Source organism: Erinaceus europaeus, chromosome 11, assembly GCF_950295315.1.
Source record: "Erinaceus europaeus chromosome 11, mEriEur2.1, whole genome shotgun sequence".
Taxonomy (NCBI): domain Eukaryota; kingdom Metazoa; phylum Chordata; class Mammalia; order Eulipotyphla; family Erinaceidae; genus Erinaceus; species Erinaceus europaeus.
The window spans coordinates 6,817,331-6,843,239 of NC_080172.1; the positions used below are offsets into that span (position 1 = coordinate 6,817,331).

A 25,909-nucleotide genomic window follows, 5' to 3' on the forward strand; every position below is an offset into this window, starting at 1 on the left:
ATGTGCATTCTTCTGCTTACGGAAGTAAAATGGTAAATATATATATATGTATATACATGGCAAGAAGGCAGTTTGGCCTTCCATCCTCAACTTGTAAAATCTCTAAAATTCTCTCTCTCTCTCTCTCTGTTTCTCTCACTCTTTTTGAATAAAGCTAGAACTGTCATCTGTCAAAATGACAGCAAAAACACAGATGCAAGTGCTCCACTACTTCCAAAAATGCACTAGCACCATCTGTTGTAAAAATCCATCATGGCTTTTCCCACAACCCACTAGGTAGGTACAAAGAGAGTACTGGGACATTGTATTTTAAAAAGAAAAAAAAAAACGCTATCGGTAACATAACATGAAACACTGAGTTTTAAAATAATGGCGTTATGTAATGACACTTTATAAAACAGACTACATTGTCTTTGGTTTTTCCAGAGTCCAGCATGCTGCTTTGGCACTGGACAGTGCTCAGCAATTCATAACAAAGCGAGGGTCTCATTGCTTCTCTTTTTTTGTTCCTATTCTGTGGAGTAGAGGAATGAGACCATCTTTGCTTAATGCTATAATTACATGGAAAACACAACCTGAGTGCATAACTCTAGACAGGTGAGCAGGTCATCAATATTGCTCTAGTGAAAGGTAGTATGGGGAATAAGAACATTTCACAGATGATTTTCCAAGACTTAAAAAAAAAAACCACTGAGAATAGTTTTGAGATTGCAACAATTCAGTAACATCAACACTTCTAAAGAACATTAAATACGCAACCCATTTTTGTGTTCCTTTTGGGTGGCTGTTCCTATAAGAAAATCACTATTAATAGTTTCTGTTTTTGTAACTATGTACATGGAATTTTAAAACTGTAAATCTGCCCCCCCAAAAAAAACCCTTTAACATAAAGGTTTTCTAATTTTTAAAAAATAAAACTACTGAAATCTTGATAAACATGGATAATAATGGTTTTATAAATGTATTCCAATAGGGATATTTTGATACAATTTGAAAATAACATTTGGATATAATAGCATAGTCAAAGAGATACTTACACTTTCACTCTGAAAAGGATTTAAGAAATTTCCCCCCATCTCGCCATCATCCCTTGGAGTTCCTGGCTGGTTACTCAGGCTCATATTATTGGGAGAATTCTGTAACCAAGATTTAGAAAACATGGGTCAGTTAAGGATTTAAATCACTCTTTTTCACTGCGCTATGTCAAGAGTGGAATGGACAGCAGCATCTGTATGGGCAAATCAGACTTGTCATTTGTTTTTGAAACTTCTACCATATATGCTAGTTTGCTCTTGGTACCCAAACAAGTAGTAATACGTTCACAAATGAAAATTATGAAACAAAAGCCACAAAATAGATCAACAGAGCTTATTAAATCTTGAAATCAACAATTACTCAGTTTCTCACCGTGAGCTAATAGAATTCCCAGGACGCTGGAGAGGTGTTTTTTTGTTTGTTTGTTTGTTTGTTTTTTGTGTTTGCCAGCAGAACCATGAAGAGACTAAGCTTACCCACTGTGCAGGCAGAGCACAAGAGTAAGTTTCTTAGTTAATTTTACTAATTAGACTTCAAAATGTCACTGATTCAATAAACATTTCCCTCTATATATTACACGTGGTTAAATTTGAACCTTAAGGGAAAAAGGGAGGCAGTTAACAATTTAGTTTATAACAAGAGAAATGCCTATGGACTTGATTAATTCAATATATACTTTTAGAGGAAAAGGCTTAAGAGTAAACCGAGTTCACATCTTTTCCCATCACTGGTTTAAAAGGAAGTATGTTATGAAATACTTCCCTTTGAGCTCCAGTGGCTGATTGTAAGGATCTACTCTAACTCTAAGTTAGTCAGACGTACTCTATCAGTTTACCAGTCTCATTATTACTTGTGCAATGCTAGCACCAAAAGGCCATCTGATGATGTACATCAATAGAAAATACAGAGTGACACTGGCATATAAAGTATGTTCAAAATACTATTCCAACTGACTGAGGGATGCTCTTGAAGTCGAATTTATTGACTTATATAAATAACTTAAAAAAACTTTTTTCTGTAGCTTCAATGTCATAAATATTTTAGCATTTTCCAAGTCATTTCCACTTTATAGTCTTTTTTGAGTAAGTTTTTAAGTCTTCTTTAAAAAAAATTTGCTAAGAATTTTTACTTAACGAAAAGCAAGTTATACCACAAAAATTAAAGTTTCATGAATGAGTTATTCCCTGAGGAGTATATGCTTCTTTAGAATATGGTTAAACCCTAAAGCAGAGACAGGCACATGAGTGGTGGAAACAGCTTGTATCTTGTCCCGCTGTGCACCCCCACAGAGAGGATCTGAGAGTACGGATTCTCTGAAGTCCATGGGAGCTCAATTTGCCAATGAACCCCGAGGACTGAAGAACCCCAGCTTAATAGCATAAAGAGTAGTCTGAGTTTTAGGCATTTTTTTTAAAAAAACATTAGTTTTCCAAGTATATAGAAAATCAACTGTACTCTGAAATGAATATAGGTAACAGAATTTCCTGAAAAAAAAATTTAAGTAGATATTTTATAGCTCATTCATTTAAAAACTATCTATTCAATCAACTGCTGGAAAAACAGGAATGGTGAGCTGACACATAAAAGAGAGAACTAAATTCATAAAATCATTGTAAGATTTACCTGAAATCTAAACATCCTTTTAGGGAAGGCATACTTGTGTCATTTTACACACATGATGGGAATATTGATACTCTTGGAATATGAACAGTCTAACGTACATGTCTATCTGAGGACAAACTTGGATGATGCCTACTTTTCTATGTCAAACACAGGAAACGAGCTCTTCCCTTCCTGTCTACCACACCCTCGGCAGCACAGACATACCGGGAGTTCATCTGGGGGTGCTCAGTCACACTGCGTTTCTGCTATGCATTACTGTTTGATATGCAGTCTTTAAAGTTTAGTTGATTTCAAAACTAACCTCAAGTGTTGGTTTTAATATTTCATAATTTAATAGTAACAAAATACTTCCAACACTACTATTTCACATAGTCTCTTCATGGTATATTAGTTCAGCATTAAAGAAGGAGGGGGACATATGGGCAAAGGGACTTAACTGCTTTGAGAGGATGGTTAAAAGGACACATGAACATACACATGAGGGCCAGCAGAGCAGTTCCAAACACTTGTACAGAACCGTTTGTGTGAGTGGCAATGAACTATGTGTGTGTGTGTGTGTGTGTGTGTGTGTGTGTGTGTATGTTTATTATATTTATTTTCCCTCTTGTTGCCCTTGTTGTTTTTATTGTTGCTGTTGTTATTTATATTGTTGTTGTTGGACAGGACAGAGAAAAGGAGAGAGAGGAGTTGGGGAAGACAGAGAGGGGGAGAGAAAGACAGACACCTGCAGACCTGCTTCATTGGACTCCCCTGCAGGTGGGGAGCCGGGGGCTCGAACCGGGATCCTTGTGCCATTCCTGCCCTTTGAGCCAGGTATGCTTAACCGCTGTGCTACCGCCTGACTCCCGAACTATGTGTAGGCCACATTTAATTGTAGGTTGTTTTTTTCTTAATGTGTACAGTGTTTCTGGTAGGTTTCAGGAAGACAAGAATATAATGTTTAAGAAGTGATGAAGTTGGTCTATAAATGCACTCCAATTGCTTCTGCTTGTAATTAGGGAGTAGGGACAAAAGATGGTGAGATTATTTTTAGCCACACTGCACACTTCAGGAGCCTTACTTTTTCTTTAGGGAATGTGTGCTTTATTTCCTATTTATATGCTAAGAATTTAGCATGAAAAAGCATATGGATTATATGGGAGGTATTTTCAAGGGATTTCATTGTATTCTCACTCACCCTTTCTCCAAACTGGGCTATTTTGCCTTTACTGAATTCTTATGTTGTATACAAATGTTACATATAAGCATATATATGCACATACACACATTTTCTCTAGAAAGCACATTAATATTTTTTTAGGGGGTGGATCTCTAGCACTTTGGCACTCCAGGCTGACTCCTTCCTTTCCCTTCCCTTCCCTTCCCTTCCCTTCCCTTCCCTTCCCTTCCCTTCCCTTCCCTTCCCTTCCCTTCCCCTTCTTTCTTGATAGAAAGAAATAGAGAACTGACCAAAGAGAGACACATATAGCTGGGTTCCACCTCTTGTGAAGCTTTGGCCCCTGCAGGTGGGGATGGGGGCTTAACTCTGAGTCCTTGCTCATGGTGCATGGTGACCTGTGCACTCTACTGCCTATGCTACCTACTGGGCCCCATATTTAAATTTCTTAGGCTCTCTCTGGTTTTACTATGCCAGGTTTTTTTTTTTTTTTTTTTTTTTTTAGGGTGGAGGGGAAGTAGGAGGGATTTTGAACATAACTGATAAGCAGGAATGGTCAAAAACTGTCTTTTGGTTCATAACCAAGAATGACTAGGGGGAGGGGAATTAGAAACGAATAAACCCACCCAGGAAAGAAGAGAAAGGGGAAGAGTTTCTTGAGATGGTTGGGAATGTGTTAGAAAGCGAAAAGATGGGGGCAAGGGGTGGTGCAGTGGGTTAAGCGCACATAGTACGAAATGCAAGGACCTGTGTTGGGATCCCTGTTCAAGCCCCCGGCTCCCCACCTGCAGGGGAGTTGCTTCACGAGTGGTGAAGCCGGTCTGCAGGTGTCTGTCTTTCTCTCCCCCGCCTCTGTCTTCCCCTCCTCTCTCCATTTCTCTCTGTCCTATTCAACAACAGCAATGACAACAATACCATCATCATGATCATTATCAACAACAACAAATGGAAAAAAATGGCCACCAGGAGCAGTGGATTCATAGTGTAGGCACCAAGCCCCAGAGATAACCCTGGAGGCAAAAAATTAAAAAAAAAAAAAGTGAAAAGATGGCATAGGAAGACATACGCATCTCTCAGTAAACAATTAGCTATGGGTGGAAAGAGGGGTGCGTGACTAGTCATTTTTATGTAGACTGTCACTACTTGGAGATAATATGTTGATTTAAATGTGTTTGAGCTAAAAGATGAATTGGTGAGTGGTGATACTGCTATCAAATGTATACAGAATAATACAACTTTAGGGAATGACAAAGACTTTTTTTTTTAAGAAGCTTCTGGAAATAAATGAATAAAGAAGTTGCCAAGTTATACCACCTAGGTATTATATATCAAATATTAGGCAGGGGAATTTATTGTAGTGTTTACCTGGGTTTTCTTATATTTTTTCAATCTTGATTCAAGAAGGGAGACAGATCTGTGTGTTTCCTGACAGTGGGGGCCAGGGGGTTTTTGTGCCTGATTACCTGGGGACAGTTATATCTTCTGTTCTTTTATTTTTCCGTTTCTTCCTTGCCTACCAAGGTTATGGCTGGGGTTTGATGATGGCACTATAAATTCACTACACTCTATGGTTTTCCTCTTTCTTTACTTTCTTTTCTTTTTTCAGGAATTTTAACCTTTTTCTTTTTGTATTTGATAGGACAGAGATAAACTGAGAGGGGGAGGTAGAAGGAGAGAGAGAAAGAGAAAGATAAAAAAGAGACACTTGCAGCCCTGTTTCACATGTTCACAAAGCTACTCTCCCACAGGTGGGGCCCCAGGGCTTGAACCCAGATCCTTGAGGATGGTAATGTGTGCTCGACTGTGTGTGCCACTTCCAGGCCCAACAGTAGTTCTTAATAGTTTGAGAATTGTGGGGGAAAAAGAAAACCTTCCAGTCGCTTGCAGGTAACAGTCAGAAGGGGCAAAACCAAATGTATTTGGACTTTGCTTAGTAAAAGTTTTCCCTTATATGTATTTGTTTGGTCTCCTCAGTTACTACTGAGTAGACTGAAGGCAGAAGGGACCATATCTTGTTTATTCTTAGATCTTCTGAGCCCAGCTTAAGGCTTTGGTACATTCATGTTTACCAAGCAAAGGAACTGCTGTCCATGCATACACCACTTGAGGACTGAGATTATGTTTGTGTTTAAAGAAGCCTTTCATTTTTTATCTCCTGATAGCGCTCAGTACAGGAAAGCACACTGTGGGTGATCAATTTATGCACAGAGACTAAGCATTAGGCAAGGGAATGCTATGAACAGTAAGAACGGTCATGTAGAAAAGCCTGTCTCCAGGAACAGAGACGAGAAAGAGGAGAAGGAGCAGCAATAGATGTGATAAGGGAGGGCAGCTTGGAAGGTGGTATTTAATTTTGTCATTATGATGCTATTAAAACTTTAAAGTGCTTTATAAATTATAAGGTACTACTCCGCGTAGAATTTTGTTGAGGGTTATCTAATGGATGAAGTTCTGAGTTGTTAGTGGACATATTAGGAAGATGGCCTGAAGCCACTAGATGATCCCAACTATGTGCTGTAAAGAATCATCTCTAGATATCAGAATATGCTTTTCGCAAATGACACTAGAAATCTTACTGGTGACCACAGATACGATTCAGTTAATCTGAGCACAGTTAAATATCTGAAAAACAAGTCAATGCAACTCTAGCCTTCTGACCTTTAAAGGCGATTTCTAGAGAGGAGAAGCTAATGGAATTATACAATAAATCTTACTAAAGACTTGGCTAATACTATTTCTTACAGAGGTATGCTAGATTCCATTATAAATACTTATCTGCTTTTAGAAAGGAAAAAGACCTTTCTGATTGTTCCTAAGCACAGACATCCAAAGTACATAGAGGGTTTATGAGTAGCCAGGGAATACAGATATGGTATTAGAAAACCATTTAAATTATTTAAGTTTTAGTTTGGGGTCTTAAAGTTTTAAAGCCCAATTAATTGCATTTTTTCTAGGTATCAAGAATTTTACATTAATACATGAGACTGTAAAGGGTTAAAATAAAATTATCCTTTATTGTTTTCTTCATTTGTTTATATAAAGCTTTGTTCTAAGTCATTCGAGTGGTAGGTAATAATTAGTTCTTATTGGTCATTCTAAATATGTTTTTGGCCTCAAGAGAACTATTGAAATTCATCATGACCTAAAAACTACTTAGGTATTAATGAAAAAAAAGGCATCTTAACACAAGATTAATTTTAGATACTCAGACTTGCAAAGGAGGAAAAATACAGACACTACTATTAGAAAGATTACTCTTCTTCTAGTATTATATTATTTGGGGGGAACTAAACAGGCTAGGGGTAGGCATCCACCTGCCAATGCCCGTGTCCAGCAGAGAAGCAATGACAGAAGCCAGACCTTCCACCTTCTGTACCCTATAATTATCCTGGGTCCATATTCCTAGAGAGATAAAGAATAGGAAAGCTTCCAATGAGGGGATGGGATACAGAGTTTTGATGGTAGGGAGTCACATTTAATTGTAGGTTGTTTTTTTGTGTTAGTGTACTCCACTTATCCTATGGTCTTGTCAATATTCTTTATTTTATAAATACATTAAAAAAGATGATTGAGGCTATCAGCATTATCTAATGATGACTTTAAAATATACACATGTAACACCATTTTATATTAAAATGCAGTTTGAAAATTTACCTGTTGATATGTTGCTCTAGGCCTTGTTACATTTTCAAATTGTATTTGAATATGATTTTCTTGACAAACATACGACATCATAATATGATTAAACGGGTTACTAGCTGGTATCAATTATGTGTAGTAGTGCTACACGAGTCTTCATATGTTTAGAAACACTGTTGATGGCTTTCCCAGATGATACATATTAATACTTCAACATTCAGCTGTATCTGTCGTTTCCCCCACCAAACTTTTGAAAACAAACCTAACAAATTCTAATAATTTTAATAAGAACCCCATGTGAAATAAAAGATAGATGGAAATAGCACACAACACGTCATACTTACTTTGGAAATACTGTCCATATCTCCTGAGCCTGAAAGAGAATTGAATGATAAACTTTAATAGGTAGTAAATTTCATTTCTAAATTCTTTATTTTTTTTGTTTAAATATTTATTTATTTATTCCCTTTTTTGTTGCCCTTGTTTTATAGTTGTAGTTATTCTTATTGCCACTGTTGTTGGATAGGACAGAGAGAAATGGAGAGAGGAAGGGAAGACAGAGAGGGGAAGAGAAAGACAGACACCTGCAGACCTGCTTCACCGCCTGTGAAGTGACTCCCCCGCAGGTGAGGAGCCGGGGGCTCGAACCAGGATCCTTATGGCAGTCCTTGCACTTTGCGCCACGTGCACTTAACCTGCTGCGCTACTGCCTGACTCCCCTCTAAATTATTTCTTTGAATATAAGTAATTGAAGTGCTGAGTGTATTTCTAGTGTCTAGATTCTAAATTTTTAAGTCTTGAAAAGTCCTTTTAACCTTATAAGGTTGATAATTATCTTTTGCTCACAAATGCAGGATATACTTATACTTCTAATATGTAGTCCTGATTTTATTTTTGTAGCTGCAGAATGCTAAAGCTGTTATAAATTCCTGAGATTGGAATATTGACAGGCCACTTACATGTCCGACCTCAAAACAAAAATGTTTATACATTTGCATATGTAATAAAAATGTGTATATTCAAATGAAGGGGATTTCTAAATACAGTTTCTAAATTTGATGGACTTTAAATGAACATTTTCAAAAATACCCATCTATATTCTGAACTATATTTTACTATAACAAACAAAACCAAAGTACTTTTAATATTGAAAGTTTGACAGCAATTGATGTTTATGGATATTCATAAAATACTGTAGTTTTTCTTTGACTTTTAGGAGAAATGAATAACCATACTAATTTCTTCAGAAACAGAATGATACATGAGGTAGCAAAGAACAGTCTTGGACATAATATTAACTTCATTTGCACAATTTTTAACATTTTCTTGGCATAATTTATGCTTACCCAGTACTATATTTAATTAACAGTCCCAAGTAATTCTATAAGTATGTACAATAATGTTATTACAGGAATTAATGAACCATACATCAAGTAAGACACAAGCCACAGGCTAAGCATATATGACTGTCTTCTGTAAACTCTATCCTAGTGGATAACATAACAACAGTTAATCTCTATGACCAAATGCTATCCTTTGTGAATAATTTTTTTGATTTTGTTTTCTGTATTTATTTATTGGAGAGATAGCGAGAAATCAAGAGGGAAGGGGGCGATACAGGGGGAGAGAGACAGAGAGACACCTGCAACGCTGCTTCAACACTGGCAAAGCTTTCTCCCTGCAGGTGGGGACGGGGCACGAACCCGGGTCCTTGTGCATTGTAACGAGCACTCAACCAGGTGCGCCACCACCAGGGCCCCTTTGTGAATAACTTTCATAAGGTAAAAGCTGGATACTGAATTGTTTTGTAAGCGATTAAGAGAATACAGTTCTAGGATGGCGATGTCCAGCAGAACTGTGGTGACAGAAATGCTTCCGTGTCCATTTTGCTAATCATCATCGACCGGTAACCACATGCACTTTGAATGTGGCAGTGCGACTGAGGATCTGAATTTTAACTGAAAATTAAATATTTACACATGGCTAGTAGCTACCACAAGTGAACACTGAAAATCATGACTTTGAAAAGTATATCAAGTATGCATTGGTTCCTTAAAAGCACAAAAGCATTATTACTGTGTTGTCAATGTCTTCTTAATTAACTGACCTTATATCACATTTTTTTTAAATTACTTTTTTCTTGCCAAGCAGGCTTTTTAAAAAAAATCTTTTAATTTATTTATTGGATAGAGACAGCCAGAAATCAAGAGGGATGGGGGTGATAGAGAGGGAGAGAGACAGATATCTGCAGCACTGCTTCACCACTTGTGAAGCTTTCCCCCTGTAGGTCGGGATTTGGGGCTCGAACCCAGGTCCTTGTGCATTGTAACATGTGCACTCAACAAGGTGCACCACCACCCGGCCCCGACCTTACATCACTTTTCATGCTACCAGGGGCTGGCATTTCTTGATTTGGGGAGGGATTGGGAAGTCTGTGTGTAACCTAAGTTATTCCTGGGCATATAATTATTCTAACTTATGTAAACGATGGTTACTTTTTCTTTTTCCTTTTTTTCCTTTTCTTTCTCTTCTTTCTTTCTTTCTTTCTTTCTTCCTTTCTTTCTTCCTCTCTCTCTCTCTCTCTCTCTCTTTCTTCTACTTCCAGGGTTATCACTAGGGCTCAGTGCCTACACCACTAATCCACTGCTCTTGGTGGCCACCTTTTCCATTTTATTTACTTATTTATGTTTTTGTTGGATAGGACAGAGAGAAATGGAGAGAGGAGGGGAAGACAGAAAGGGGGAGAGAGAGATAGACACCTGCTTCACTGCCCACCCTGCAGGTAAGGAGCTGGGGGCTCAAACCAGGATCTTTGTGTCAGTCTTTGTGCTTCGTGCTATGTGAGCTTAACCTGGTGAGCCACTGCTTGGCCCCCAAGATGGTCTCTTTTTAAAATAAAATAAAAAATTCTCGTAAACTTCCACCTGCAGTCAATTTTAAAATTAATTTATGATATAGGCTACTTAAATATATAGACTACACACACACACATATATATGCTTTGTTATTATCTGACCTTCACTGTTGTGGACCAACATATTTTTTTTCCAATTTCAGTTTCATTTTATTGGGCATTTTTGTTATTATGTGGGTATATAGCCACACTTGCCCAAGATAGGTCCTAATACATTTCACCATCAACTTTTTTAGATAGTCAGAGAAATAGTAAGATACTACAGCACCAAACCTACCTCCAATAAGGTAGGGTTGTGACTGAAGAGCAAACCATGGACACTATCCAGGCAAGCTAGTAGTGCTAGCCCACTATTTAACTGTAAACATAAAGGAAGTGTCTGTCTTTTCTGTTTATGTTCCACCTGCCCAGTACACACAGTGCGTTGTGTGATCTAATCAATTTTGTACCACATGTCTCTGTTCCTTTTGTGTATCTTGTTTCCTCACAGATACTTGGTTTCATTTCATAAAACTGTTTCAATTATAAAGTATGTTTCTATCCACCAAACACACTACTTGAAATCAGCGTTGGCGAGAACACAAACAGTGTAGGGACAGTGTTCTCTTTTAATAGAATCATTCAGGTCTGATTACTGATTTTATTTATTTATTTATTTTATTAGTGATTTAACACTGGTCCACAAAACTCTAAGATAACAGGGATATTTACAATATGGTTGGGAAAATACAGCGAGCCCCCCTGAATCTCTTTATAAATACCAAATTTAGCATTCTTACCTAAAGAGCCATTCATGTGATGTGACTCCATTCCTCCTAGTCCACCCATGGGGCCATCTGACCCAGGGCCCATTGGGAACTATTTTAAAAATGAAGAAAATGACTGTGATCATATTGAAAACAATGCTTTCTCTCAACATTACAATATTATTAACATTAAAAGACACTCTCGTAATTTATTTCAATACTAATTTTTTTCCTCTAGATTTAGTTGTGGGTCCTAATCAGACTCTCTTAATTGGATTACACTTCCTCATCCTGTATATTCTGTTCTGGATATTCCTTTTCTATATTGAGACTTCTTCACATATCCTCAAATATAAAACACATCTCAGAGAAAATACCTACGTCACAGACATATTTTGCTATTATAAACCAGAGGTGATTCTTTTTTTTTTAAATTTATTTTATTTTATTTATTTATTCCCTTTTGTTGCCCTTGTTGTTTTATTGTTGTAGTTATTATTGATGTCATTGTTGTTGGATAGGACAGAGAGAAAAATGGAGAGAGGAGGGGAAGACAGAGAGGGGGAGAGAAAGACAGACACCTGCAGACCTGCTTCACCGCCTGTGAAGAGACCTGCCTGCAGGTGGGGAACTGGGGGCTCGAACCGGGATCCTGACACCGGTCCTTGAGCTTAGCACCACCTGCACTTAACCCGTTGTGCTATAGCCCGACTCCCTCCAGAGGTGATTCTTAAGAAGCTGCCAAACACACCGGCTTACTAAAAAATGTTAGTTAACATCAACATTCTCCTTTTTATTTATTTATTTGAAGATCTAATTATCAATGAGAAAGCAAAACCAGAGTATCACTCTGACACATGCAATGCCAGGAACTGAAGTCCAGGTCTCAGAGAGCACAATGCTTTTCCACTGTGCCATTGACATTTCTCTTAGACTATCTTTGTTCACACGGAAATAATAATTTCATCTTACAGGTTAAATACACTTATGTCCTTAGGAATAAGATAATTCTTCTTGGCAGTTTCAACAGTCTCATTCACAGAGAAACATTGTATAGCAATTATATTTAACTCCCCCCCCCCTTTTTTTGCTGTCACCAGGTCATCCCATTCTAGATCCCCCCCTCTTCTGAAAGAATCAGATTGGGAAAGACGCTCCAGCTTCCACCAGTTTCTACTCTGCATTACCTGCCTGATGAAGCAAGAACCTTCTCAGGTGAGCTCTCTCACTAGCCTTTAACACATTTTAAAGCAGTGGAATTATTGTATTTTCAAGTGAATTTTCTTTTTGAAAGCCTGGGGCTTGAACCTGGATCCTTGTGTGGGTCCATTGAGACAAAACAGATAGGAATAGATGTGTGGTGTTAGACAGTCTATGGCTTGCTCACTCATCCAATCTTTCCCTCATTTCCCCGGGGTTACTTTTGAGGAAAACTGGGTTCCAGTTTGAAGACACGCTACTTATGATTATTTTTGTTTACACTTACAACAGCCTACTCAAAAACACTTGCTCTTGGAATTTCCCATGCCTAGGAATTACATGTCTTGTATTGTGCTTAGTACAGAGTTCTGAATACGTCTTCATTGTGTGGATTGATTAGGGAGAGAATGGTAGCTCCTAGTCAGACAGAATTTTCGGGGGGGGGGGGGGGAGGAGATGGCTCTCAGCAGACAACCTGTAAACCATCTCTGTGTGAAAGTAATTTTTTATCAGCGTGCCTATGCAGATTACATGCTTTCCCTCAGGTTTGTGCCAATTCTGTTACCAAAAAACATTTTGTTGTCTAAACACAAATGGCTTGATTTTTCTGTCAAGAACCTGCAATATGCTTGCTTGACATGATGGTTTGGAGAAATTAGCTTTGTACTTTGTTGCTATGAAGCTTTGGTCTCAGCAGAGGTTAGATCTGTGCCGACTAGGCCAATAGCCAGTGAACTTTTTTGGCACGGTCCTTTCAAAACCCCCAGTGTGTATAAAAACAAGTAAGATTACAGGTATGTGTGTTTGAAGCACTTAAAACTGCAATCCTTGCTCGAGGCAGGCAGGCATTTCCTGGGACTACCTCTGGCTGAAATGAACGACATTTGAAAAAGTGACATGTGCGCCTTCTACTTTTCTTGGATCTCTTATCTTTGTATCAAACCAGACAACCAGGATTGAACATACTTGGATGATACCAGCTTAGCTGCCCACAGAAATGTCTTCGTTACCATATGCTCTTAATTTCTTCCCTTTCTCCCTCCTTTTCAAATATCAAGTTTTAAGAAATGAAATGGTGTAGTGACTAGCATTTCTTTTTGCTCCATTTCTCACTGTTTATTATCATATTCGATGTTCTTTAAGATTTCTGTGAAAACACTTCTTAGACACGACTGACAGAAAATTGTTTTCTCCCCCCCCCCCCCCCCCCCCGGAAAACGATTTGCTTATATAAGAAAAACACTGATCACTGAAGGCAGTGACGCTTAACAGAAATAAGATGCAAGTCCACAGATGCAAACTGCGTAAGTAAATGCAGATTATCAGCCACCTTGTTTAAAAAAGATAAAAGGTAGAGTTAATTTTAATAATGTGTTACTTGTCCTATTTATCAAAAGTAATAGAATGTAGCAAGTATATACATTTTATGAGGTAGTTTATATTATTGTTTTCATATTGAGTCCCTGTTATAGTTCTGTTAATTTGCAGGTTTAACAAATAAGATGGGTATCACTCTCTTTTATGCCTTCACATACATATAATAACTATTTTTGTACACTGTGATTAATTTTTTTAATGCAGTACTGGGGAATGACCCTAGGACCTAGCACATGCTCAGTTACCACTGCATGGTCTCTCAGTGGTCTTTATATATATATTGAGAATGAGTGGGAGAGGGAGACAGGGTGGTGTGAATACATCAAAAGGCACTTTTCTGCCACTCACATGATGCTCTCATATGGCACAGGGCTTGAACCCAGTGTCTCACACATGGTAAGGCATATGCTCTTAACTGCGGAGCCATCTGCCAGTCCTGTGACCATCTATTTTATTAAGAACACTCACATTTTTTTTTCTGTAGAACTACCTTTACATTTTAGATTTCCAAAATCTAAAGGAAAAGCAAATATAACCTCCAAGTTTATTCTCAAGGTGAACAGGATAAAAATAGTGGCCACAGTGAAGAAATTGGTGAGGGTAAAATGAGGTCAGCCTAAATTATTATGGCCTACCTGTCATTTTTCAAATAGTATTAAGTACCTGAGCTAAAACTCCATTATCAACATTTGGGAAATGCTAGGTTCACTTTTACATTATATTGAGATGAAATCTGCTGTAGTATGCATGGGTTTTTTTTTTTCAATCAAGGATAAAAATTTGATTTTTATGACCAATAAACTTCTCTATAATAAAATTCAAAGCTTAGAATAATACTCAGGAAACAGAATACATTTAGAATGTTTTCAACTACATTCCCCAAATTAAAAATACCATATTTACATTAGGCCTGTTAGGTCCAGGAGGTACTGCATTCATTAAAGTATACATGTTGTCTCCAGAATTGGTTGAATCTGAAAAAAACATTACTTAGTGAATATCTTTTCATATAAACCATACAATTGTCAGCACAGAATAAACATCAAAGACAATCTGGACACATAAACACATTAATAGCTATAACACTTAAAATAGTCATTACTTATGCTCAGAAACAAATACCTGTTATTTTTCTGACCAGCTAATTACTCTGAGGTAGCAAATTGAAAGTAATTAACTACTGTCTTAGGAGTAATCATGTGAGTAACTTAACTCAAAAGGCACATTACACATCTAAAAATAACATTTTTTTAAACATGGGTACATTTTTGGGAAAAGCCAAATTTAAAAGTAGGGATGTGCATTTACATGTATATAAAATAGCAAATTTCTTCAGCTTTAGATCTAGTGACTCTTAGTTATTATGTTATTATTCAGTGATCTACAACATTATTTTACCTTTCATAAAAGCTGGTGCAATATCTGGTTTAATTCTAACAGAAAGGGACTAGAACAGTACATTTTTCAATTGCAATGAAAATTATTTTGCTTGAATTGAAGTAAGAAGAGGCTTCCTACTCAACAACTTTGACAAATGGTTCCATTCATTTTATTCATCATAATAAAAATCACTGTGGTATCCATGTAAATATACATAACATTTTAGAGTTGAAAACTTTATATTGCATGTCTATTAGCTAATTCTAATTAGGTCTTAAGTTGACAGTTTTCTTAAGTATAATGTAGGTCTTTTAAACATTATTCATTAATTTTTTTTTTTGATAAAGTTGTAAACTGAAGGGGAAAGGGGAGGGGAGAGGGGGAAACAGAGAGAGAGAGAGAGAGAGACCGACCAACCGACTTACTCTTGAATTATTAGCTTACTCCCGAAGGTGGGAATCAGGGGCTTGAACTCGAGTACTTGTGTTTGGTTAATCTGTGCTCAACTGGAGGTGCTACCACCTTGATGCAGGCACTAGGTCTTGACTCTCTCATTCAGAGCCCCACTCTGCTGTGGTTATTGGCGATTCCCTGGATCTCCTGCATGCAAGTCCTGTGTACGTGTCCGCTATCTGCCTAAACTAATTACTTGCTCTTTCCTGCATATGGTCAATCTTTTTCCATTTACACATTTAAAAAATGTATTCGTGATTGATAAAAGTTTACAAAATTATAAGATTACAGGGTTATAGTTCTACTCCTCCATATTTGTGTTACTGTTTCCGTTATTATTTCTACTGCTATTCTACTCCTATTTAAGAACCACTGCAAATGCTGTCTACCTCTTCCATGACTGTTTCTTCTGATACCTGTAAATGCATGAGTGATCCCTCAACATTAAATTCTGCTTTATATTTTAGTTAATATTTTGACTTATTCTTTCTTCCTGCTTAAAACTCAGTTACCATAGATTCATTGAAAGAAACAAAGGGACCTTGTCGTAGTCAGACAATAAATATCTGCCAAGTTAGATTTAACTAGTGGGATAAACTTGCACCTGCTTATAGCATTTTTACTTCAGAAAATCTTGGACTGCTTTTAAAATATCGGAAACCATCAGATTCTTTTTTCCATTTTCATTATCCTAATTTCGGTAATTACTTTGAAATGAATATGGGGAGTGGCATTTCATTTATTTATTTAGCCACCAGGGTTATTGTTGGGGCTCACTGCCTGCAAGAGGAATCCACTACTTCTGGTGGACACCCTACCCTCCTTTAAAAATAGAGAAAAAAAAAGTGAGAGGGAAGGGGAGCTAGAGAAGAGAGAGAGAGAACTACTTCACCACTCATGAAGCTGCCCCCCTACAAGTAGGGACAGGAGGCTTGAACCTGTGTCTTTGCACATAGTAACATGTGCACACTACTGGCTGTATCACCACCTGTCCCCTTGTGTGATATATTTTAGATGCCCAACAAGAAAAAAGAAATGTGTCTTTAGACCAAGAATACCATTTCATCTAAAGAGGAAAAAATCTTTGAAGGGAATAAGGCTGGTGTTTTCTAACAAATGTCTGATATCTTTTTATATGCAGAAACATTTTACAAGATTTTAGGGCATTTTTTAAAAGGGATATTGAATTTTTATGAGAAGAATAGCTGTGATACAGAATAAATGCATGGAAATAGGTAAAGACTAAAAAGACATAGTAGGAGAAATGGTCAGATTACTTATTACCTGGAAAGTGTAGTATTACCCCAAAACTTTGGTGGGGGAAGTTATTATTGTATTTATTAATCATTTGCTACCTTCATAAATTATTAGCTTCAATGCACAGCAGTGAAACTGTTCACATAATTAATTCTAAGTTCTGGTTCAATTTCAATGAAGAGTCTTGAGGAGTCATAAAGCATTTACAGATAAATCGCTAATAACTGGGAAAGCAAAGTAAAATTCTGTATTGTCAAATTTACAACTTTCCTAAATTAGATATATCCAAAGCATAAGTAGTTGGTATAATTACTGGCATTAAATTTTATGTCATAGATTTCAACAAACTATAGGACAGTGCCACATAATTCAAACATATTTCTGAAAATATGTCTGGTATTACTAAGACATTTACTAGTACAAATTTAACTTATCTGTTTTCTATATTTAGATATCAAATTGTGCTCATAATGAATTGTGAAAAATTTCTCCACATCATTACAATTTTTTAATAATATTGATGGCTACCTTATTATGTCCCATCCCATTTCATAAAATATTCATTTAATAATTTCACTAAAATGGGATTCAGTATGAAGGTTGTCTACTATTTCACTGACTATAATGACCATCTTTCTAAATAAATCTTGAATTGTATCTCTAATTATTTTGTAGGACTATAGTGCCAAGAGGTCTGTACTTTTTTTTTTTTTCCATGGATCTGGATGCATATTACCAGAGCACTGTCCAGGAGGGTTGTAACTAGCTATTATCACTATAATTCTCAAGAAACAATACTTTTACTAGATTGTACTAAAGTTTAAAGTCTCAAAATGAAAGCGCAGTGCTTTTAAAAAAATAATTGATTATAGGCAATATGGTGATATTTCATTTTAGAAGTTAAAAAAAAAAACCTTGCCCAGTATTTAATGGATTAATTATCCAGCTAATATAAATACTTACAGACACATAGGGTAAAATGTCACAGACACATCTACACTCAGTAAGTGGCAGGTCTGATTTGCTGTATTAAGCCTAACGAATCTATGTATTTCATCTATTCTTTGAGCGTAAATTTTCTAAGCTGTGAGATTTGGATCTTTCCCTTAGTCTTAAGGAATGTTTAAGTTCATTAAAACATCAGACCATTCCTATAGGTCAGGTTTTCATTTTGATTTAATCTGTTACCCACCCAGCAGTAATTTTCCCAATATTTAAAGTGACGGGGTAGTAACTGTTTAAAAATACAATTCTTCCTACCTGCTATCTGTACTTCTCTAAGAATCCAGTCAATGGAATAATGAATACTACCTACATATATCCATAACAGCTTCTTTATTTTGTGACTGTATTCTAGCAAATATTTTGTGTCTAGTTTGATTACAATACCTGCTGGACTGGGCATGATGGGTGTTCCTGGTGGTCCTCCACCTCCTGGGGGGCCCTAGACAATTACACACAATTTCAGTATGAATAAGGTTCATTAAACAGTGTATTAACAACAACAGAAGAAACATTCAGACTTATGATGATGATAATCAGATCTGAAAATAGTAGAGAACATATATTTTCTCCATAATTTATCTTCTCTGTATGGATGATCATTTATTTCCACATTATGCAAAATATAGGTTAGTCTAAGCATGCTGAGACTGTTTTGACAGGTTTCCTAAAACAATGAGCCTGCACCCTGATTTATTATTTACAGCATGACAGCATCGGGTATAATTAGATTAAGCTCTCACAGGTTCATAAAAGAAATAATTCATGTGGGTTAGTGATTTGGTTGACGGTAAGTTTATGCTGGTTTTATCTTGGAACTGGAAGCCAGAAGTATAGATAATTCAGGATACCTGGCTACCATCTCTTTCCGATAGTTCCAAGTGCAACACCCCTAGAGGTGGGTGCCTTGGGACCATCAGAGAAACCCTGGTGACTAAAGCCAGAGGGTACTCTGCGGCAGCTGCCCTGCGCAAAGGCTCTGACTCACACCCATCAGAAATGGAGGCTAGGCAACTGTAAAGTGAATCAGCGAACTCAGACAATCACAGTGACCAATTCCGGCAACCGTTTAAAAACTTTTCCAATAGGCAGGAACAAAATTAAACTTTTGGTGATTAAAATTTTCACTTCTTTCTGAGTGGGTAGACACAGACCACAAATGTTTTCAAATATATGTATTTGAATATTGGCTGTTTTATTTTATTTATTTATTTACTTTGCTAGAGCACTGTTCAGCTCTGGTTTATGATGGTGCAGGGGATTTGAACCTGAGAGCCTGGAGCCTCAGGTAAGTGAGTCTGCATAACCATTACGCTATTTTCCCCCTACCTTTTACATATTTGTATTTGAAATTTAATAGACAATTTAAGTAATCTCTCAAAGTCTACATATATATTCATTAAGTGATTGTGATAGAAAAAAATGGTTATCAGTATACAATTTTCTGAATTTCATTTTTGTTTCACAGAAAAATGTGAGAGTGTTTGTATGGACTTAAAAGAGGATTGGTGGCTATATTCCCAGGTGTGACACAGTGTGAGTTTTCCACTATGGTCACTATTTCCATAGAGACTAAAATGCTCATTGATCTAAAATGTTCTTTCTTTCTTTTTTGTTTTTATCAGAGCTCTGCTCAGCACTGGTTTATGGTAGTGCGGGGACTGAACCTGGGATTATGGAGCCTCAGGCTTGAGAGCCTCTTTGCATAACCATTATGCTATCTTCTACACCCCACCCTAAAATGCTCAGTCTTACACTCTGCAAGTCAAGTCTCCATTTCTGACCAGTTCTTTAACAAAGACTTCCTGTTTTGCCATTTTATCCCTGCTTCTCTGTTAAATAGTTCTATTGCAGTGAGTTTAACTGTATGATTTCTTTGAGATCTAGTAGGTGTGGTACTGTGCTGTCTGCAAGGTCACTTGTAAATTGTAAGGGTCATGCAAAAGCAGCTCTTCTGACCTCTGGCCTATATGAAGTACTAGCAGGTCCTAAATAATAATAAGAAAGAGACGTGTATTTAATCTCTAAAAATTAAAAAAAATAATAAAGAAATTATAAGCCCCCTAAGTAACTATTGTCATTCTGCTGCCTGAATCTTTTCTGAGTGGGAGTAAGCTCAATATCTTCTTAGACTTCGTGTGTGGAGAATGAGGTGGGGGAGAGGGAATCCAATTATTTTCTTGGGGAACTGCAAATTCAAGCATATCACTGTGTAACTGGGGATGGCTTGCTTTCCTCATGACTGGACAGAGTGTATTGCACTGGTTTATGGAAACATATGCTGAAGTAAAACATAGCACTCATGGTAATTTTGGGCCAGATTGATAACTGTTTCACTAATGAACATCAACATATGTACTGGTGTTGGCAGATGAAACGACTCAATACAAATCAGATGTTCACATCTTGGCCAATACACAGGGGCTCTTCTTAACATCTGGACAACTATTTCATTGCCCAAATAAAATGTAACATCAATCCTTATATGCAAATAAACCCATGTGTACTTACTACATAATTCCCAGGAGACGCTGAGGAGTATGGTATCTGAAACATGAACAGGACAAAAAAAAAAAAAAAACATATTTGATTCATGTAACAGTGTGGAAGCTGATCCCAACTAGATCTATCTTACTTTCATCAAGTTTTAAAGCATATTACAAAGCACGATAATAAAGACACTTATATTGGAGTGCTAGAACACCAAATCTACACAATATTAATTTGAATGTATAGAAAAACAGTGAATTTTTGTCCAGTATTTAGAACAGAACTGCAAAAAATAGATCTGACCAATGGGCATTTAGAGATATTTAAGAAATTATAAAAGGACTAGAGCTAAATCTTCAACTAAATACACTTCAACTTTGTGCAAGGTGCAGTATTTGAGGGTGATTTCAAGTCACTGTTATCATAGTTGAAGTCATATGGAGAAAAAAAAAATTGTCCCAGAATTAAGACTGTGGGTAGTAGTGCAATTTGGCTAGGAAATCCCTCAATTGGACTTCATTATTTTTTGAACCCTGTCTGCCTCTGCATCTTTAAAAAGTTCTGTGAAACACATCATAAATCAAAACAAGAAGTCTACTTGTACGATATGGGAAAATCAGCACCACAACAAAGAGAAGCAATGAACAGGTATTTAAACCAAGGAGTCAAATGCTGCAGAGCTCAGATAGGGTGGACAGAAAACACAACAACAACAAAACTATTTGGTAAACAGAAGGTGGCTGGTAATCTTCAGAGCAAGTCTTTCACTGGAATTAAAACAGATTAAAGAGTCCATTCAGTGAAACCTTCATTTATCACCTATCGAGTTTCAGGCATTGCAATAAACTAGGGTGATGACTAAAGACAAGAAGGTCAAGCACAAAGTATGAAAGACACAGGGCAGTTAAGATCCAAAGACTTTTCCTAACAGCCACATTCTTCTTTTCCCTTCCCCCAAAATACTGGGCTATTGGAAAAATCATGACATATTTTCCTATGCAAAAATGTGTCATGACCTTTCTGACAAACTAGTGAGTTTACTGAGGGGTTAACAGTTTGCAGTACAAATGTTGACACATGGGGGCCAGGCCACGTAGCACAGTGGGTTAAGTGCACAGCGGGTTAGTATGAAGCACAAGGACCCGGCTACAGGACCCTGGTTCGAGACTCTGGTTCCCAGCCTGCAGGGAGGTCTCTTCACAAGTGGTGAGGCAGGTCTGCAGGTGTCTATCTTTCTCTCCCCTTCTCTGTCTTCCCCTTCTCTCTCAATTTCTCTCTGTCCTATGCAACAACCACAACAGTAGCAGCAACAACAATAATAACAGCAACAATGGAAAAAAATGGCCACTAGAAGCAGCAGATTTGTAGTGTAGGCACGGAGCCCCAGCCATAACCCTGGAGGCAAAATTCTATATGCTGGTGACATATGGGTATAATTTCTTATCTCCCCATGAGAGGTGTCTGCAAAATACTCCAAAAGAAGTAGAACACTCGTGGTTTGGAATTGTTTTAGGATTCTATCACTGGTCTAATGTTAGTGGAAAGATACCCACTGAAACAGACTAGAGCGAAGAACCCTTTTTTTTTTTTGCCTCCAGGGTTATCACTGGGGCTTTCGGTGACTGCACTGCGAGTTCACTGCTCCTATGACCATTTAAATTATTTATTCATGGATAGAAAAGAGAGAAATTGAGAGGGGAGGGAAGATAGGGAGAGAGAAAGACAACTGCAGGCATGCTTCACTGCTTGTGAAGCAACCACCCTGCAGGTAGGGAGCTGGAACCTTGAACCAGGATCCTTCCACTTTATACTATGTGTGCTTAACCCGGTGTGCACTGCCCAGCCCGAGTGAAGAATCCTTTAGAAGACTGTATGAATAAAATATGAAGAGAAGCAATAGGAGGTAAAGCTGAGCTGGTTATGGTGGAAAGGTGACAGTTTCCGAGATGAGGGGGGAAAATTAAGGACAGGTATGGTAGTATTGGAGGTGGTGGTAGATTCTAAAGAAATTTGGGCTTAATTTGAGTTTTTGTGAGGGAAGAAGGGGGCATCCGCCTAGCCAGCCAAATTAGCAGAATCAACCCTCGGTGATCAATGAAGTGACAGATGTTGCAGCTACTCTCACATCCACTAGCTCAAACTTGGAAGCAACGCGATGGATGCCCAATGACAGATGAGTGGTTAATAAAGTTCTGGTATATATACACAATGGAATACTACTCAGCTATTAACAATGACAAAGTCATCTCCATTGCCTCATCTTGGATGGAGTTTGAAGGAATAATGTTAAGTGAGATCAGTCAAAATGGGAAAGATGAATACAGGATGATCTCATTCACAGGTAAAACTTAAAAAAGCAAGGACAGAGAGGGAAAGCACAAAGTGAAACTTGGACTTGGTGGGAGTGGACTGCAACAAATCAAAGGGGCTGGGGAAAGAGGGGGCTTTGGGGTTGGGGTGCATGATGGTGGGAAAAGTCCTAAGTTGTAGATGAGAGTGTTTTGCAAACACCTATCTCAGCGAGATGACAGGTTGTACACCCACGTGTCAATAGCTGTACTGTAAAGAATGAACAAACCCCTCCCTCACCATAAAGAAAGAACAAAACAAAACTACTGGTCAAAAATTGGCAAAGGCTCTACTGAAGTTACCACTGGAGATTTGAATTGTAACATCATGTCGTAATAGAACATGTCTTAGATGTTATCGAAAAATCAAAGACGGTCTTCACAAACACTTCCAATGTATCATTTCTAAGACAAAGTTTACTGTTTACCCTCCAAACCTATTTGTTCTCTTATGTCTGAATTAATATTATTCCCCAACCATCCTGATAACCAGATCCAAAGGATTGGAATTACCATTAACTTTTTCCTCTAGCTTCAAATTCAGTGGGTCATTAAGTGTTTTTTTTTTCTTTTTCTTTCTTTCTTTCTTTTTTTTTTTTTTTATCTATATATGAAATGTCACCACATTCTGTCTAATGGGGTTCTGTCTAACCCCATTCTACCTTGACCTCTGATTACATTTCCTCCTTCCTTCCTTCCTCTTCTCTTCTCTTCTCTTCTCTTCTCTTCTCTTCTCTTCTCTTCTCTTCTCTTCTCTTTTCTGTCATCACTGGGGCTTCACTCAATTTTAACTTCTTGAACTCTAAGACAGCAAGGAACCTTCCTTATTCTCTATAAAACTCTTATTCCTCCCAGTCCGGGAACCTCCTGGCTTTGCTTATGTTCCTTCACGCTTCTCTTGATCCCAGCCATTTGACACTGCATCTGCTGAGCTCAGCCAAATCAGTGCAACCAGGGCCACCTCCACATGTTTCACTTCAGACTGTGTCCAGAGACGCCAGGCCTGGGATGTCAACCCTTCAGTTCTAATACTCTGCCACCAACTTGCAGATGCTACCATGATGCCAACCTGACTTCCTTAAGCAGATGATCTCAACAGTATGTCTTGGAATTTCAACCCCCAGAGTCCTACCCCACTAGGGAAAGGTAGAGACAGGCTGGGGGTATGGACCTGTCAACACATGTCCAGTGGAGAAGCAAAGCCAAGCCTTCCACCTTCTGCATGCCATAAAAATCTTTGGTCCATAGCCAAAGACGGATAAAAAAAAAATAGGGAATTTTCCAATGGAGGGGATGGTATATGGAACTCTGGTGGTGGGAACTGCATGAAATTATACCCCTCTTATCCCACAATCTTGTCAATCATTATTAAATCACTAAAACAATTTTTTAAATGATGGAAATAGAAAGACACTTTATCACTAAAGCTTCCTTCAGTGTGGTGGGGGCAAAGGACTCTGGGGATGGAGGGTAGGAAGGGGACTTGGGGGTGTATGATGAATGACCTGTGTTGGAGGTGAGAATGTTTTGCAGACATACATCACAAAGAGATGAGAAATTGCATTCATGTGTCAACAACTATATACATTAAGCCCCCAATAAAGTAATGAAAGAAAAATACTGTATACTAGTGAATAGATATACTATATACCTAATCTAAGTATACAGGTAGTCTTCACAAAAATATAAGAAAAAATAATTGGGATTCAAATATATATATCTTAGGCCAATACTTTATTATTCCTAAGACCACATTGTTAAAAGACAAAAAGTCATAAGTACAACTGTAAGTAAAAAGGAAAAGTTGCAAGTAAAAATGTATCCAAGACAAGCAGTCATAAGTAAAATCAAATTATTAATCTGAATTAAAACATAAATTTGTCCTGACAAATATTTTGCTTCTGCCGCCATGTTAAATGATGCCCAGAGCATTTCTGACCAAAAGTAATTTTACAGGACACAACTGCGGCCCGATAAAGATCAACCAATTAACTGTGTTCTGGGTGATGCCAAGCATATTTCTCACTTTCAGAAAAAGGAGTTTCCTGGAAAGCTGAACATCTAGAATAAACTCTGTGGTGCTGAACTGAAACGGAAGCATAGATATGCTTCACACATAATTTAAATACACAGACAGAAAGATAAGTGTGTCTACATCTATATTCAACCTCTGCTGGTTGAGGGTCTTGAAGCCATGCCATCTTGGTGGGGGTCTAAATATTACTCTCTACTAAGAGGATTCAGGGCTTCTTAAGACTGTTTCAAATGCTAAGGCTAGGAAAATATAAGATTCAAAATGTTTGAAGCATAATTGGGACATGTCAAAAGGACATGTAAATCCAGCTTGAACAACTTCCCTACTGGGCAAATCTGGAATGATTTTGGCATACAAACTTATTGAATAAAAATAAGAATTCATGAGAATACATGAATTATGAATGGGTAAGAAAATCCTTTCTTTATTGTTTAAAATCAATTAACAAAGAAAGACAGAGTTAGAAAATAGTCATTTGACAACTATCAATAACAGTGGGGGGAAAGAAAGTAATTCAGGCAAAGATCATGAATAGATGTCAAAAGTAGCAGATGAAAGTATAAGGAGGGAGAGGATATTTGCATAGTTTCAAAGCATGTCTGCACCATTTAATAACTATAAAAGAAAAACAATTCATAGTGGAGAAACCTGACACATACCATCAAGTGATCAAAGTTAACAAGCTTTGGGACAAATCACTTTATCTACGTCCTGAAAGGTTTCACTGAGATTAAGACAAAATTACTTCTGTGCTATTTCTGCCAAATACATATAACTTGCACCAAAGGATGAGAAAATATCAGACACAACCAAACTATGGGACATTCTATAAAAATAAAAATTGAAAGCGGACTTGAATTCCGCAAAACTTAAAGCAAAGAAAAACTGAGAAACTATTCCACATTGAAGACTGTGAGAGTGTGTCAGACATGAGTGAAGCAAATGAAAAGGATTTTTTTGTTGAGGCAATTGGTAAAAATTTGATTACATCTATAGATTAGAAAACAGAATCCATTCTGCTAATTTTCTTTAGAATCCATACTGTGGTTATGAAAGAAAATCTCTTTGCTTTCAGGAAATACACACACCACGATCTGTGAGGCTGTTATAACTGCAAGGTAAATACAATATATTTACATTGGGCTGCTGGGAGGGCTATATATACAGAAGGAGGAAATTATAAAGTTTGATATGTAAACCTCTTACCCTAAATTCAAGTGTTTTTCAGAGTCTAAAAGAAGGTAGAGCTGTGGA

General features: G+C 37.4%; 1 protein-coding gene across 11 annotated transcripts in view; it reads right to left on the reverse strand.

Annotated features, from left to right (window-relative positions):
- Positions 1–25,909, reverse strand: part of SSBP2 (single stranded DNA binding protein 2) — a 277,264-nt gene that overhangs the window by 10,157 nt on the left and 241,198 nt on the right. For 9 of the 11 annotated variants that reach the window (XM_016186253.2, XM_007518762.3, XM_060201114.1 and 6 more), the window contains 6 exons: positions 20,294–20,329; positions 18,170–18,224; positions 14,594–14,664; positions 11,147–11,225; positions 7,798–7,826; positions 1,038–1,136 (listed from right to left, as the gene is read on the reverse strand). In XM_016186253.2, the coding sequence (XP_016041739.1) occupies positions 1,038–1,136; positions 7,798–7,826; positions 11,147–11,225; positions 14,594–14,664; positions 18,170–18,224; positions 20,294–20,329 (369 nt within the window). The remainder of the gene's footprint in view (positions 1–1,037; positions 1,137–7,797; positions 7,827–11,146; positions 11,226–14,593; positions 14,665–18,169; positions 18,225–20,293; positions 20,330–25,909) is intronic. The other 2 variants (XM_060201115.1, XM_060201117.1) reach the window with 1 other exon arrangement.